The 16,568-nt window shown below is 38.6% G+C and overlaps 1 protein-coding gene across 1 annotated transcript in view; it reads right to left on the reverse strand.

Annotated features, from left to right (window-relative positions):
* The window catches only part of CACUL1 (CDK2 associated cullin domain 1), an 81,375-nt gene that overhangs the window by 39,900 nt on the left and 24,907 nt on the right, over positions 1-16,568 (reverse strand). Inside the window, exons 2-3 of the mRNA XM_035030018.1 lie at positions 10,340-10,466; positions 9,099-9,201 (exon numbers count right to left, since the gene is read on the reverse strand). Coding sequence (XP_034885909.1) covers positions 9,099-9,201; positions 10,340-10,466 — 230 coding nt within the window. The remainder of the gene's footprint in view (positions 1-9,098; positions 9,202-10,339; positions 10,467-16,568) is intronic.

The raw sequence follows: 16,568 nt of genomic DNA on the forward strand, positions 1-16,568 counted from the left end.
TTCTTATCTCTATCCTATTATTCATCACATTCAGTATATTAAAATGATCATTACACCTTTCCCCTAAGCAGTACTAAAGAATAAACCTACATCTTAATTATCTCTGCAGCCCAAGCATCTAGCACATGTGCTCACACATGGACATTCAATGTTTGCTGACCTGAACATTCTCAAACCACTATCATCCTCCTTCCCTATTCCTCAAGTCCCCTCTAGCAACTGCCAACATTTCTCTGGAAACCAAATCGATCTCTCAATCCTCTCACCCTGCCTCTCTTCCAACTGGTCACGGTTTTAGCTATACTGTTTTTCTGATCCCTGCAATGCGTCCTAGGTACTTCTTCCTTCCCATTACCAACAACTCCACAATTTCTTGTCCAAGATTCCTGGGGCCAAATGTGTGCCATAATTCAGAACTTTTCAGATTTAGAAGGTATCTTGATATCTACACAATATATTATATCAAATACCCAGTAGAGATTGGGAATATCAACACATTGATATTTCTAGGAGAAAATATATAACACATTGATATTTTGGGAAAAGAAATATATGAATGTCCCCCCAAACTCCTCACGAGTTTAGACCATTTTACTACCACATGAGTTTTGACACCAAACTTACAAAAAGAAAAATCCATTTGCAAAGCCTTTTTTGGATTTTGGAATTGCAGATAAAGAACCGTGGGCCTGTAATTCACCTGGTCTACCGCAACCATTATTTCCCTACCTCCCATTCTTTCTTACTTCAACCCATCTTGTATTCTCTTGTATTCCACATCAATCTTTCTAAGATGCAACTCCCGGTATTTAAGGGCTTCTACAATTTGGCTCCAATCTGCCTTTTTCAGCCTTATCTCCTCCCACTCTCCCTCAAATACCACACTCTATCCTCATAGGACCACTCCTTGCTACCCAAACCTCTCCAAAAACTGCCTTTGCTTATGAAGTTCTCTGAGCCTAAATAGCCCCCTCCCCAAACATCTACCCATTCTTCATGGCATTCATTTTTTAAATTTTTTTTTAAAGATTCTATTTATTTCTTTGGGAAAGAAAAAGCAAAGAGAGACAGCATGAGCAGGGGGCAGAGGGAGAGGGAGAAGCAGACTCCCAGCTGAGCAGGAAGCATGATGCAGGGCTCCATCCCAGGACCCCGGGATCATGACCTGAGCCAAAGGCAGATGTTTAACTGACTGAGCCACCCAAGAGCCCCCATGGCGATTTATTTTTAATGCCACTTCCTTTTAATTCCTACATCTGGCTTTGGCTATTTCACTTTTAGTCAAACAGGGCACTTTCTTATTCTGCTTTGAACCACAGTTCCCTGAATACTATTGTTCCAAAGGTCCATTAGCAAAGATTGTGACCTAATTCTTTCTTTGGGTTTCCTTTGTATTCTTTTTCTAATTTCTTGAAATAAATGCTACTAATGTCATCGATGCATTAACTTCTCGTTATGATTGTGGATTGGTCTGTTTGTTTTTTTGGGTCTGTTAATTTTTGTGGCTATATTATTGGTGCATACACATTTAGAAATGTTACCTTCCTGGAACTGGAACTTTTCATTATAAAAAGTCTTCTTTATATCCAATAATACCTCTTGCTCTGAATCTACCACTTTTTACAAAATCAATGTAGTTATAGATCATCTTTCTTTCTGGTTAATGTTTGTATATCTTTTTTCATCATTTATTTGCAATCCTTCTGTCTAAAAGTATGCTAAATATGCTGCCTCATATTATCAGCATTTAGTAAAGTTGCAGAATTTCATTTAGTTTGATAATCTGCTTACTTCTCTTAAAGTAGTCTTCAACATTTCACATAACAATTGATAGATGGAAGTTTAAAATTCTTTTTTTTTTTTTTTAAAGATTTTATTTATTTATTTGACAAAGAGAGACACAGCAAGAGAGGGAACACAAGCAGGGTACGTGGAAAAGGGAGAAGCAGGCTTCCCGTGGAGCAGGGAGCCCAATACAGGGCTCGATCCCAGCACCCTGGGATCATGACCTGAGCCGAAGGCAGATGCTTAATGACTAAGCTACCCAGGTGCCCCGGAAGTTTAAATTTATTATCTATTAGTTTTCTATGTGTCCCATCTGCTCTCTGTACCTTTTTTTAAAATCCTTTGACTTCTTTACTTTCAAAATTATTCCATATTCTCCCTCTACTATCCTGTTTACTACACTTTCTTTTACCATTCTTTTAGTGGTTATCCTAAAATTACAGACTGCATCCTTCTTATATCAGTCTAATAAACAAAATTAGTACTTTTACCTCTTCTGACACAATGCAAGGGCCTTAGAACATTTTTAAATCCATTGACTCCTATCCACCTTACATGCAATTGTCATGTGTTTTGATTATATATATTTTATGCCCTATAAAACATTATCATTATTATTCTACACTTGCATACTTATCTTCTCTGTTGTTCTTCATTCCTACCTGATTCTCCAGTTTTCATCTAGGAACATTTCCTTTCTCACTGAAAAACACTCCTCATTATTTCTCTAAGGTGAGAGACTACTGGTGATGGATTCTCTCAATTCTTGTCTAAAAATGTATTTTACCATTTCTCTTACTTTTATGCTCACCTCCTAATACGATTAGTTATTCTGATTGACTGCCAGATACTGTTTATGAAAAATTACAACTAATTTGATGCCTAGGATAATGTTATCTTTCTCCAGAGAGAATTTACTTTTGCTTCTGGTAAGCAACTAGAGGCACCAGTAAATCCAGACCATCTTAATGCATCAGGAATCAGGCTCCAGCTACAATAGTCTTTAACTTATTATTCTTACTACTCCTGGGATATGATCCCTTCAGGTGTGATGGACCCTAAATTCCCAATTTTTATCATCCTACCTCCAAAAGCCCATCAAAACTCTATTAAATATCTCAGACTATTAGCCTCCGCTTCCAGAATAAACAGGTGCCCCTAGCAGAAAAATGGCTCAAATACTAGACTCCCCTCTCTGAGATTCCTTCCTCTCTCAGATCTTGGTCCTATAATTCTTTACTTTTTTATTAGCAACCTTGTTTATTTCTTAAATTGTTATAGTAGGAGGGTTGGTCCACATTATCTAGTCTTATCAATCACATATCTGCTGCTATACCTAATAGAGTACCTTGCACACCTGGATGAAAGGCACTGGCTACATCAGGTTGCCCCCTAGGAACCCCTGCAACAAATCAACCAGCTGTTTTTTATACTAACCAAAAAATCAACTGTGACTGAGAAAGGCAACAGGGAGTCTTTAAGGTTTTTGAACAAGAAAATATGCCCATCAAATTAATATTTTTAGAAGTTTATTCAGCCAAAAACAAATAATAGAGAAAAACAAACCAATTAGGAGAATACCGCAGACATGTGTCAATAATGACGTGAAGAAGGAAAGGGGAGAGGCAAGTGAAACGACAGTGTTCTATCAACCTTGACAATCACCTGGGAACAAGAGGTAAGGGAGAAAAAAGGAGTCAAAGATGAACATGGAATCTCAAGTCTGAGAGTGAAAATGATATGGATGAAGAGGAATTCAGAGTTAGACACAAATATGAGGTATCCACAAGAAGAAATCCAAGTTGAAATGTTCAACAGACATTTGGGGACTCTGTTCTGAGCCCTCACCAAAGTATGGGGATTGCTAAAAGTTTCAACAGAATTTTCCAAAACTAACAGAGTATTATTCACTAAACTAGGAAACCACTCATCTATTTCCAGTCATTGGTATATTAAAAAAAATCAGGACTGGCAACTCATGTCTGAGGCTCTGGAGACATGGAAAAAGGAAAATATATTAATAGAGAATTTATCACATTTAAAGAAGAGAGGAGTTAAGTGCACAGGGCAGGGGCAGGGGAGAACGGTTTAAAAAAAACTAAGGCAAAATACACTGTTACAGTTCAAACAACCTAGCAGTATATAGAAAAGTAGAAATTTACATGCAATGTAATGTAATAGTAAGCAAAATACTAAGTGGGGTTAGCTAGTTAAGTGATTTTAGTAACTTAATAAACTTAATAACAAAAAGCTTTTTAAAGTTACTGAAATGAGGGGCGCCTGGGTGGCTCAGTCAGTTAAATGTATGCCTTCAGCTTGGGTCATGATCCGGGGGTCCTGGGATGGGCCCCACCATCAGGATCGGGGCCCCAAGTCATCAGGCTCCCTGCTCAGCGGGGAGTCTGCTTCTCCCTCTGCCCCTCCCCCTGCACGTGCTCTCTCTCTCTCAAATAAATAAATAAAACCTTTTAAAATAAGTAAAGTTACTGAAGTGATGGAGAAGTCATTGTTTCTTTTAAAATGAAAGAAAAACGATTTTAAGAGGTAGCATGTTAGATTATACTCTTACATAAGAACATTTAGGTTTAACAAAATCTTTTTAAATCTCTGAAAATAGTATTCTCTAGTTTTTAAGTTAATAACTGGAGAATATGGAACATTATTCCATATACTCTTCAGTCTTGCCATCAGGATATACCTTTTGATGGAGATGAATAAATCACTCTGACATGTAAACCATACAAACCAGTACCTATTTTAAGATGCCCTTGAAAGATAAAGGCCCACACCCCAAAGGTCCAGCTTATTGATTTATCAACACTAGCACTACATTTCTGATTATCTGCCAAATGCAACTCATCCCACTCTTGCTTTAGCTCGTAATAACAACAATATTTCGTTTCTAAAATCAGAGCGGCAAACAAAACGTTCCAACCAAATACAACTTTTCTGGCTCATGGATCCTGTTCTGTTCCACAGGAAAAGCACCCTTAAGGTCTCTATGAAGTACATTATGCCACATATTTGTGACACTGAATAAATTAATAAACCAAATTAACTGAACACTAAATAAATAAAATGCCTAAACGTCTAGAGAACATAAAGATTAGTGATCATGTGAAACTAATTATGCTACTCTTTCCATGGTATAGGTCAATTTTGGTTGCTGAGCATTCACTCAACAATCATTTGCTGAGTTGTGACTGTGCCAGACATGAAGGATAAAGACACACATGACAGGGGCGCCTGGGTGGCTCAGTCGTTAAGTGTCTGCCTTCGGCTCAGGTCATGATCCCGGGGTCCTGGGATCGAGCCCCACGTCGGGCTCCCTGCTCCGCGGGAGGCCTGCTTCTCCCTCTCCCTCTCCCCCTGCTTGTGTTCCCTCTCTCGCTGCGTCTCTCTCTGTCAAATAAATAAATAAAATCTTAAAAAAAAAAAAAAAAAAAAGACACACATGACAGAGTCCCTGCCCTCAAAGGAGGACCTGTCAGGTGGCCAGACATGGATGCAGAAAGAATACAACACAATCACTGCTAACACGGTTGTTATTGCCAAGATGCTAGGAGTCCACAGAAGAAGAAATTCCAATGGTCTGTTTTGTTTTGAGGGGAGCACGAGGACTCCAGAACACTTCACACAGGTGGACACTAATGAGTTTAAGCCTGGGAAAACAATGAAGCAGCACTGGCCAAGCAGGAAGTAGGAGACAAGTTATCTTAGAACTCTGCTTAAAGCAACCAGATATCTCAGTAAAGCCATTTCATTTCAGTGTTGAGAAAATTTACAAGATTATATTAGCATGTTTAATCAAAAGGCACACAGCAGCTGCATGGCAGAACTGAGACCAAAACCAAGGTCCCCATGTTTTTATCCACTTCACCAGGACATTTAACAATGGTTAGACTTTATAATCTTACAAACGGTATGATTCTAAAGTAAGATTTTTTTTTTCCAGGCCATACTGCTGAACTCCAAGCAGAACATGTATTGATTCTAAAAATCAACTAAATTCCCTGGTTTTACATCATATATTCCCTTAACACTTATCAGGATGGTTTCCAAAATGCTAACATCAAAAGAGATAGCCGTCTTACATTTTAGCTTTTAATAAAAATTCCTATTATAGAATGCAAAAATTATTTACTCTTATGCTGTATTAGCAAGGGTGGGGGAAAACAGACATTTCACTGATATATATGTAACTGGTTGGAGTGCAACTCTGGTACGACTTTTGTGAAGTGTGGTCGGATGTAGTCAATGCTGCAACACTATGAGTAACAGCCAAAGACTGGAAGCAATGTAAAAATTCCTCAAAAAACAATTAGATAAATGAAGGTGCATCAATAAAGTAAGGTGTACTGAAAAATCAGACATTCATGATGAAGAATGAGGAAACTCTAGACAGTACTGACAGGGACCATTCTCCAAAGCCTCAGAAACTTACTCTCTGAACCTCAGTAACTTCAAAGTACTGGTACCCCAGGACAGCCCAGCTAGGCAAGTAATAAGTTATCTTCATATTACTGACAACTGATCAAGCAAACTCATGGCAAAAATGCAGCCAAGTGGCCTTCCAAAACTACCAATTAGATTGAGCTTGATAATACCATACTACAGTGCCCTCCAACTTGCAAAATATTTTATAACAACATTCTACCTGTAAAAATGAAAAGAGGTCGGGCGCCTGGGTGGCTCAGATGGTTAAGCGTCTGCCTTCGGCTCAGGTCATGATCCCAGGGTCCTGGGATCGAGTCCCGCATCGGGCTCCCTGCTCCTTGGGAGCCTGCTTCTCTCTCTCTCTCTCTCTGTCTCTCATGAATAAATAAATAAAATCTTTAAAAAAATAAAATAAAATAAATAAAAAAATAAAAATGAAAAGAGGTCTTACAGTGCTTAATAAAATTAATACAAGAAAAACCCACGGGCGCCTGGGTGGCTCAGTCAGTTAAGCGTCTGCCTTTGGCTCAGGTCATGATCTCAGGGTCCTGGGACTGAGATCCAGGTTGGACTCCCTACTCAGGAGGGAATCTGCTTCTCCCTCTCCCTCTGCCCCTACCCCTACTTATGCTCTCTCTCTCTCTCTCAAATAAATAAATAAAATATTTTTTAAAAATATTTAAAAAAGAAAAAGAAAAATCCACTTAAGCAAAAGCTCCAATATGACTAATGAATTTAGTAAATCACAATTCTATTGGTCAAATTCATGATCTACACGTGAAGTCAGAGCCCAAGTGTAACACACATTATAAAATCTCCAACTCACATTTCATAGATATAAATAAGCAAGTCATATATTTTGTCCTGATAATTTGAACTGAAATGGCTTGCTTTCTGTTTCAGAAAATTATTTAGTATTATTTCAATAATAGCAAACTAGTGTTAATAAAACAATTCTTTTTGAGGATACTGAGTTCTTTGCTGACCTAATGAAAGCCCTGGTACTCCCTGAACCCCAAAGACCACCTAACACTTGATGTTAAAAAGCATGATCACTAGAAAAACTTTATTCAAACAAGCAGTAAATTATTTATTGGTAAACATTTGATATACATTTCATTCAGAAGGTACTAACAATACAATAACAAAGAAGGCAGACATGTTCCTCTGCCCTCTCAGAAAATAATACTGGGGACAGAGGGAGGGACAGACACAGCTACAAAAGAAATACACAGATGAACTACAATAATATAATAGGTGTTACAGACGCACAGATGAGGCGCCCAAACCCAGGCTTGGGAGAACAAGGTATCAGAGAATGTTTTCCAAAACAAATGATGTCCAACCTGCAGCCAAAATGGTATGTTCACACTGACCAAAAAAATAAGAGGATAGAGAAAAACAAAGAATGTTCCAGGCAGTCAAGTTAACATGGCAAAAGCCAAGAAGTGAGAGAGTACATAAACTGTTCAAGGAAGTGAAAAAGTTCAGTATGCAGGAACAGAGACGTAATATATCAGGCCACAGAAATAAGAAGGAATCAGACAATTCCTAAATCATATTAAAAAGTTTAAACTTCAATCTAACAGAAAAATGATAATCAGATTTGTGCTTTAGAAACAGCCACTCTGACAGAAATGAAGAATAAGCAAGAGGTGCAAAGACTAGAGGCAGAGCCAGCTAAGATGAGCATTTCAGTAAAGCACTGAGAGGCTGGATGGTAGCTGGACTGGTAGGGGCAAGTGAACAGAAGCGGACAAGAGCTAAGAGAGAAACAGGGAGTAAACAAGATTTGGTAATAAACTGGATGTGAGAAATAAGGGCAAGGGTAGAGTCAAGAATTAGTAAGCAAATAACTCGAAGCTAGAATACATGGAACTTGGGTTTCATCTACAGCCTAGATACAATGCCTAGGTACTAAATATATTTGTTAAATGAGTAAAGATTTCACATTTAGTGGCAAAAAGATGAAGAAAATAGTTTACACTCTAACAACAGGAAAAGTATATATTTGGCTATGATAAACATAGCTCTCACTATAATTTAAACAAAAAAAGCTACTTTAGTGCAACATCTGTGTGGGGTAAACAAGACCAAGATACCTCAGACCACAAGGTAAGTGAGGAAAAATATTCAAGGCCAAAGCCCGCCTCAGCAGTTGCTAGAAACTGTGGATGTTACAGAATTGCTGGAGCACTTCCTAAGTGTGGTATGGACCTGCTCATCTACTGCTGAGTGACTTTTCTACACATCATGTGACTTCTACACCAGAACCAAAATATCATCTGGCCCTGGCATAAAGACAGTCCCTGACCTTCAAGCACTGGAAACTTCACCAAGGCAGGGAGGGGCAGGGATCTGAGGCCAAGTGCTTCCTTCAACAGAGTATTTCCACAACTTGCTCCCACCCAGATTTTACAGCTGGGATGATGTTCATCTCTAGAGGGTTTAGCAACAAAATGCTGACTTCAGTTGTTTTTATATTAGCAAATATCAGAAACTAGCAGGCAAATACCACTCTTCAAAGAGAATACCAAAAAAAAGTTACAGTAAAAAATTAAAATATACAGTTATATTAAAAGAATCACCAAATACTGAAGTTAGCAGAAATAACAAAGTTTTAAATAAAAGAAACATTGACATAGTAATAAATGGCATCAGTTAAAGTCTGAAATATATTCAATCTAAAAAGTTCCACAATTTGTATCTAATTTTCTAACAATTTATTCTAAAGGTTAGATAATTTGGTCAATATTCATCTAGGAAATATTTGTAAATTTACACCATCATCAAATTAATAAGCCTCCAAATATATATTACATACACTAATTCCAAAAATCCCAAGGAAGCAAAAATCAGTATGATCAGTTCCTTACCTGCAGCTCCTTTGAGACTCGCTCTAGGTGATTAGTTATCTTCTTAATCAGATCACTGTACATCTGTTCTGAGTGCTGCTGGCAGACACATTTATACACACAACTGTGGGAAAAAACCAAAACAGAAAAACCAAGTTAACAACGAAGCACTTCATTCAACCTAAGATGAACGCATACTTCGGATATACAGCCACTAGTCATCAAATGATTGATTCAGGCCTAAATAAAGTGACCAATCACAACTTTTTATTATCTGAGACAGAGACAGAGAGCGAGAGAGAGGATGCATACACTCGAACAGGGCAGGAGCAGAGGGAGAGGATCTCAAGCAGACTCTGCACTGAGCAAGGAGCCCAACCGCAGGGCTCGATCTCACAACCCTGAGATCATGATCTGAGCAGAAATTAAGAGTCAGACACTTAACTGATTGAGCCGCCCAGGCACCCCAACCAATCATAACTTCTAAATAGAAATTTACGTTGCCCCAATCAGTGCTCAGATGAAAGAGATACTACCACCAGCTGTAAATCTTTCTGAGTACTGCATTACACATTTTGTCAGTACTAGATAATGCACTATTGGGTGATAATCTGAAAATCTGACTACGATAACTACTTACAAACCAGCTTCTCTCTCATTCTTTCGTTTCAACGAATGTCAAAATAAGGGAAAGAGAGTGATAATTAGCACTAACTAACTCACAAAAAGGTTTGTAATGTGACCTCTTTGTGCATCACTGTGTTGAACAACACAATTGTCACCTCCTTTGTGACTAGGCTGATCTCATGTCCCACCCCAGATCCTCACTAATTTTCTGCTTCCATTTACCAGGACCTGGGAGACAAAATAACCACAGATAGTTAGGACTGTGTGTTAATAAAAATCAAAAGATTAAACTAGGGTCTCCGTGTGAGACAAAAAGTATGTATTTCTGTGCCAGACACTTGTCATTCTTGTCTTTTTCACTTACCTCCAAAGTTTCTTCATTATGTATGGAGGGGGGGTAGCAGGCTAAGATGGGAAGAAGTCTAAGTGAGGTGGGCTTAACTCTACCTTGACTTGAGAGCCAATTCTGAAGCACAAAGTATCAATCAAACCTCCAACCTCCAAGTGTGGAATATAAAAATAACCTACAGATCCTCACCTGACATATATTACATGTGTACACATACTGCCATATTTCAAGTGTCATGAACCTTAATATACCCTCTCAAACCCAGGCAAATGATATCTTGACTTACCTGTATATCTGTTCATAGGATATGGGGATATAGTCACCAGGACTCTGGGTTAAAAGCTGATCTATGGCACCATCCAATTTTGGCCAGTATGTGCTCTTATAATCTTCAATAGTTATAACATTCATTACTAAAAGTAAAAAGTAAAATAAATATTACTACATATCACATGTAAAGTAAACACAAATCACAGCAATTTTGTGCTCTCAAATTCCTTTCACTTACTTTAATTTCTTTGACACTCTATCACCTAAATACAACTCAATTACTATCCCATTTCAAAAAACAAAACAGCAATCTTGTCAGGGATTTTAAAACAGCCATTAATTATGATGTAAAAAGGAATGACGATGAGTCCGTCCTTAAAAATAAAAACAAAACTAGCAAGCATCATTGGTTTCCTTTTCCAGTTATCTATTAACAGTGGCACATTCTCAAACACACACCCTCCGATATACACTGTCAATGAGGTGACAAGATGGCCTATCCATGAACCACAATAAAGTTCTAGGGAATTAGAACCCCAACAATCAACCCTTAGAGACACCCCTAAGAAAATCTACCTAACAATAGGACTAGGGATTAAAGTCCAAATGCTACCATAACAAAAGAGGTTGCTAGAAACTTGCAGGGATCTTTGGCACCACCAGCACTTACTGGACATGACTACAGCTCTGACTCAGATTCTACCTATCTCACACTTGATAAGCCCAACAGAAAAACGTCAACAACCTGGAGACTTACAATAGGCTTACCTTATTCCTCCTGTCTGGTCTTAGTCCTTCACTAAAGGTTCATAAAGCTTTTATAATAGCTGGTCCTAACAACTCTGAAATCCAGGCCGACAGCTGCTTCACAACAATGAAACGCTAACAGGAAAAAGAGCGACTACCCGCCTGTCCTGGAGAAAAGAGCTATCCAAAGAGCCTAAAATACTCTTTCTTTTTTTTTTTCTAAGATTTTAGTTTTATTTATTTGAGAGGCAGGGGAGGGACAAGCAGAGCCAGAAGTGGGGCTTGATCCCACAACCCCAATATCATGACCCAAGCCAAAATCAAGAGTCAGAGGCTTCATCTATTTGAGCCACCCAGGTGCCCAATACCCTGTGTCTTATGAACCAACACTATCTCAGGAGATCGGAGCTAACAACTACTAGATCAGGTATTTTACTATGTATTTTACCAGAAACTGGGGAGCAAAGAGTTGACTTCCCCAAGAGTACATGGCTAATTACTGCCAGAAGTACCAGATAAAGAAAGCCTTTTATCTAGCACCTTTCTATCACATTACTGATTTCTAAATTCAGGTTCAGAATGTTTCTCATATGTATGGACCACCCCTGTCATTGTTGTTCAGTATTTTCTTTAAATCAATTCACTCTTTCTTGCTTAAATTTATTCTAAAGGACACCTGGGGGATGAACTATTGATTCATAGAGCATGGAATAATCTTAAATGCATTTTGCCAATTGAAAGAATCAGACCAAAATGGCTACATATTAGAAGATTCTCACTTATATGATGCTAATAAAGTCAAAACTATAAAAAGGAAAACAGACTGGGGGCTGGAAAGTGGGGAGGACTGTCTACAAAGGGTAGCATGGGAAAATGAACTCTTGTGTAGAACCAGTCCTAGTGGATATAGCACCCCAGGCATTTGTCAAAACCAACATAAGTATATACCATAAAAAAGTACATTTACTGTATGAAAATTTAAAAAAATAATAAAATAAAATAAAATAAACCAGGATGTATAAGTAAAGATAGAATGAAAATCTTGACAAATGAATTCTTGCACTGAAAGGAATGGAGAAGAAACAAATGTTTTGGCTACACATAAGGCTAAAAACAGAACTATATATGCATGTACAAAGACACACACACACACAAAAGGATAGAGGAGGCCAAATCACAGAGGGCCTTAGGGGCCATTCCTTTACTCTGAGTAAGATGGGGACATTTGGAGGGTTTTGGGTGAAGTGATGTGATCTGACTTAGGTTTTCTATGGCTCAACCAGCTGCTACGTTAGGAGTGAGCAAAGTCAGGAGGCTGTGAGGTGATGGGGGTTGAACGAGGTGGCAGTAGTGGGGGTGAAAGAGGTCAGATTTGGAATAAATTTTAGAGGTTGAGCCAACCAGATCTGCTGATGGTCTGGGTGGGAGACATGACAGAAAGGTCAAGGATGACTCCAAAGTTTGTGGCCTGAGCACCACAGGATGGGGCTGCTGTTTACTTGAGGAGGATGTAAGAGAACCTTAGAATATTTGAAAGCCCAGCAGAAATTGTTGGTGCCCCACCCATTTACTCTGTCCACAAAGGCCACTGTCAATACCAACCATTATTTGCCTCAGTGTTCTCTCTGGCTGTCAGAGTTGCTCTGACTGAAGGAGGGGCAGCTTGGAAGTTCTGAAGAATTAACAACCCCAGGAGCCTTCAAGTAACAACAAACGAGAATTCAGTATAAATATCCCAGTATCTCCCTTTTACTCTGGAGTAAGACAAGGCTGAGGTGCATGTGCTACACGGACTTCCAGAGCTCCCCACTGGGCTTACACTCCTGTTGTCCACAGTGGTGACTTCCTTACTGGCTTCCTTACCTTTTCTGTCTCATGTCGCCATTCCCCTGCAGGTGCGTCCTAGAATCACCCCCTTGTGCTTACAACTATTTGTGCTTTAAAAAAGGGGCGGGGGGAGGAATCTATCAAAAATAGAAAAGCAGTATCATTTTCCATTAAACAAAAGATGATACAGAAATAAATACAGTGTTATTATTAAATTCTAGCCGTGTCCTACTGCCTGAAGCTGGAGCTTGCTTTCCCTGTGAAAAATGGAGATTGGCCAATGTTGAGAAGTGTTACACACTACCTCCAAAATACCATCTTTCTGCTTTTTGAAGGACTCAAAGAAAACTGAAAAAGAAAACTGGAAATAACTAAAAAGAACATCACTTTCTCACTACAGGATTCTAGGTTGGTGAATCTCCGATCAATCTATCACCTAAACCATATCACATACCTGCTCGACACCAAAAGTTGGAGTTTAAAGAAGGTAAGTGACATGCTCAGAAAGAAAATTTCAAGTACAGAAGCCAAGAATTAACATAATCCCATGGGCACACGACTGCTGCTGCGTTCAATGAACTCTGCCTCTGCTGCAGTTGGAGAGCGCTCCTACTTCTCCAACACAGGCTTTACACCTCAGCAAATTACCAAGACAAAAATTCAAAGGAGGAAAAAGAATCTAAAATGTAAAGTCCTGCAGCTGTAAGTACAGAACGGGAGTCCCACTACAGAGGTGGTAATTCATGTGGCATGGTTTTTTGTTTTTTTTAATGTTCTGCTTTTAAATATCTTTTTTTTTTTTTAAGATTTTATTTATTTATTTGCAAGAGAGAATGAGAGACAGAGAGCACGAGAAGGAGGAGGGTCAGAGGGAGAAGCAGACTCCCCGCTGAGCAGAGAGCCTGATGCGGGACTCGATCCCGGAACTCCAGAATCATGACCTGAGCCGAAGGCAGTCGCTTAACCGACTGAGCCACCCAGGCGCCCCTTAAATATCTTTGAAAAGAGACTTTAAAACCAAAATGAAAAAGGCATGATCACGGAAAAATCTTAAAGCCTATTTCCACATGAAAAAAAGTCGTATCTATTTCCACTCTACATTTCCAAATATAAATATAATAAAAATTTATTTATACATATATTTTGCTTGAGAAATAATAGGTAGCCAATTCAGTTGACCTCAAATGCTACCTGTTATAAACTGAATATTTGTGTCCCTTCCCCCAAAATTCATATGGTGAAATCTTTTTTTTTTTTAAAGATTTTATTTACTTGAGAGAGAGAGAATGAGAGAGAGCGAGTACATGAGAGGGGGGAGGGTCAGAGGGAGAAGCAGACTCCCTGCCGAGCAGGGAGCCCGATGTGGGACTCGATCCAGGGACTCCAGGATCATGACCTGAGCCGAAGGCAGTCGCTTAACCAACTGAACCACGCAGGCACCCCTATGGTGAAATCTTAAACCTCCAATGTGATGGTACTGGGTGGGGCCTTTGGGACTTGATTAGGTCATGGGAGTGAGATCCTCACAAATGGAATTAATGCCCCCAGAGAGCTTCCTCACCCTTTATGCCATGTAAAGACACAGCAAGAAGACAGTCTACTATGAACCAGGAAGCAGGTCCTTGCCAGACTCTGAATTTGCCAGCACCTTCATCTTGGACTTCCCAGCCTCCAGAACTGTGAAAAATAAGTTTCTGCTGTTTATAAGTCACTCAATCTCTGGTATTGTGATAACGGCTTGAATGGACTAAGATACTAGCTAATATAACTTTCTTCTAGGAAACCAGCCAATCTTCACCGTAGTAGTAAAAGAACAGGAGAATACAGACAAGTATCAGAAGAACCAGAGGTAGTCTGAAGAATGAACACACACTGGTATATACTCTTAGCCAAAGACTAGGAAGGTTTTCCATACCTGCAGTCAGAATCTGCAGTCAACACTTAAAATAACAATCCAAAAAACTTAAAGGTATTCATTATTTCCTTGCTAATGTCAACCCACCCCTGATTGAAAAATATATACAAAGCATGTGTGTGAATGTGTGTGGTGTGTAGTCCTGAATTTTAAAACTAGATCTTCTTGTTAGAGAAATGTAGTCAATCCCTTTCAACTTTGTCCACAAAAAAGTTCAGACTGACAAAAAGAAACACAAAGCATGGAAACTAAACAAAAATGAAATTACTATTAAATTACTAAATTTGGAGGGTACCTGGGTGGCTCAGTCTGTTAGGCGTCTGCCTTTGGCTCAGGTCATGATCCCAGAGTCCTGGGATCAAGGCCCGCTTGGGCTCCCCTGCTCAGCAGGGAGTCTGCTTCCCTCTCTCTCCCTCTGCCCCTCCCCACCTGCTCGTTCTCTCTCTCTCTCTCTCTCAAAGAAATAAATAAAATCTTAAAAAAAAAAAATACTAAATTTTATCTAGGTTAGATTTTCCAGCTTGAAAATAATGCACTTCTTTTCAAACTAAAGCCAACAAAGCCCAGGCCAGGAACATAGATGAGTAAAGCAGGCCTAGTGTAAAAATAAAAAAGAACAATGAACACTTCAAAGAACTGAAGGCTGCCGTGCCCTCTGGAGACAGTCAAGTTCAAAAAAATGTTAAAACCCTAGTTTGGCCTCAAAACATCATGCCATAAGACTTAAAGCTAGGAACACATAAGATAACAAGTTCATACAGTCTAAGTCTTACTGAGAAAGTTGTTTAATTGAACTTTACTAAAATAAAGTGAAATAAAAAGTCTGAAACACATGGAATAGTTGAAATCTAAGGTTCAAGAAATATTAACAGGTTACTAATAAGTAAGAAACTATTAGAAACATTTAATTTATACCAGGTAGGAGTAAATATGTTCAACTCTCATACTTTTTTATTCAACTAATTTATCAAAACTTGACATTTATTACTGATCTCCCTCAAATTACATAAAAGCCCCCTGAAGGAGAAATTTACTACTAGAGCCCCAACTCCAAACAGTGCCTAGCACATGATAAGTACTCAATAACATATGTGGAGTAAATTAATTTAATGAAAGTCAAAATAAATGCTTACTATAAAAACAGCTGATGGCGTATCACTTATTAGTCGTTCTGGAATTAAAGTTTAAAGCATATTTTATTTCACACAGGCTGAAGCAAACCAGGGAAGCTCTACTATTTCTTTTAAATTTCTTTATTTCTTTGTTTATAAGAGGAAGATATATTCAGAAATCATATCAGGTTTTACTAATTTATCCTCAGTCTACAGCAAAGACCTCTCATTGCCTTATATGAGTGGTTCTCAAATATGAGGATATCCAGAACAGCATCAGCATCACCTGGAAACTTGTTGTAAATGCCAAATGCCAGGCCCTAACCTAAAACTACTGAAAACAGAAACCTGGGGAGGAGCCTGGAGTGATTCACAGTACAGGAATCTGTTTACCAAGCCCTCCAGGTGATTCTTAAACCTGCTCAAGTCTGAGAGACACAGGACAGCCAGGATCACAGGTGTGTTCTGTTCTTGATGCTAGCACATGGTTTGTCTGTTCTGAACAACTTGGAGAGTTGAATAAAGGTGTAAATGTATCAAAGAAAAATTTTAAAGGAACAACAAGGAACTGTTTTTGTATCAAAGACTCCTTAAAGTTCTACTCTTTCTTTTTTTTTTTTTTAATTTTATTTATTTATTTTAGA

The sequence above is a fragment of the Mirounga leonina genome, unplaced genomic scaffold, assembly GCF_011800145.1.
Source record: "Mirounga leonina isolate KUSES-001 unplaced genomic scaffold, KU_Mleo_1.0 Mir_114, whole genome shotgun sequence".
NCBI lineage: Eukaryota > Metazoa > Chordata > Mammalia > Carnivora > Phocidae > Mirounga > Mirounga leonina.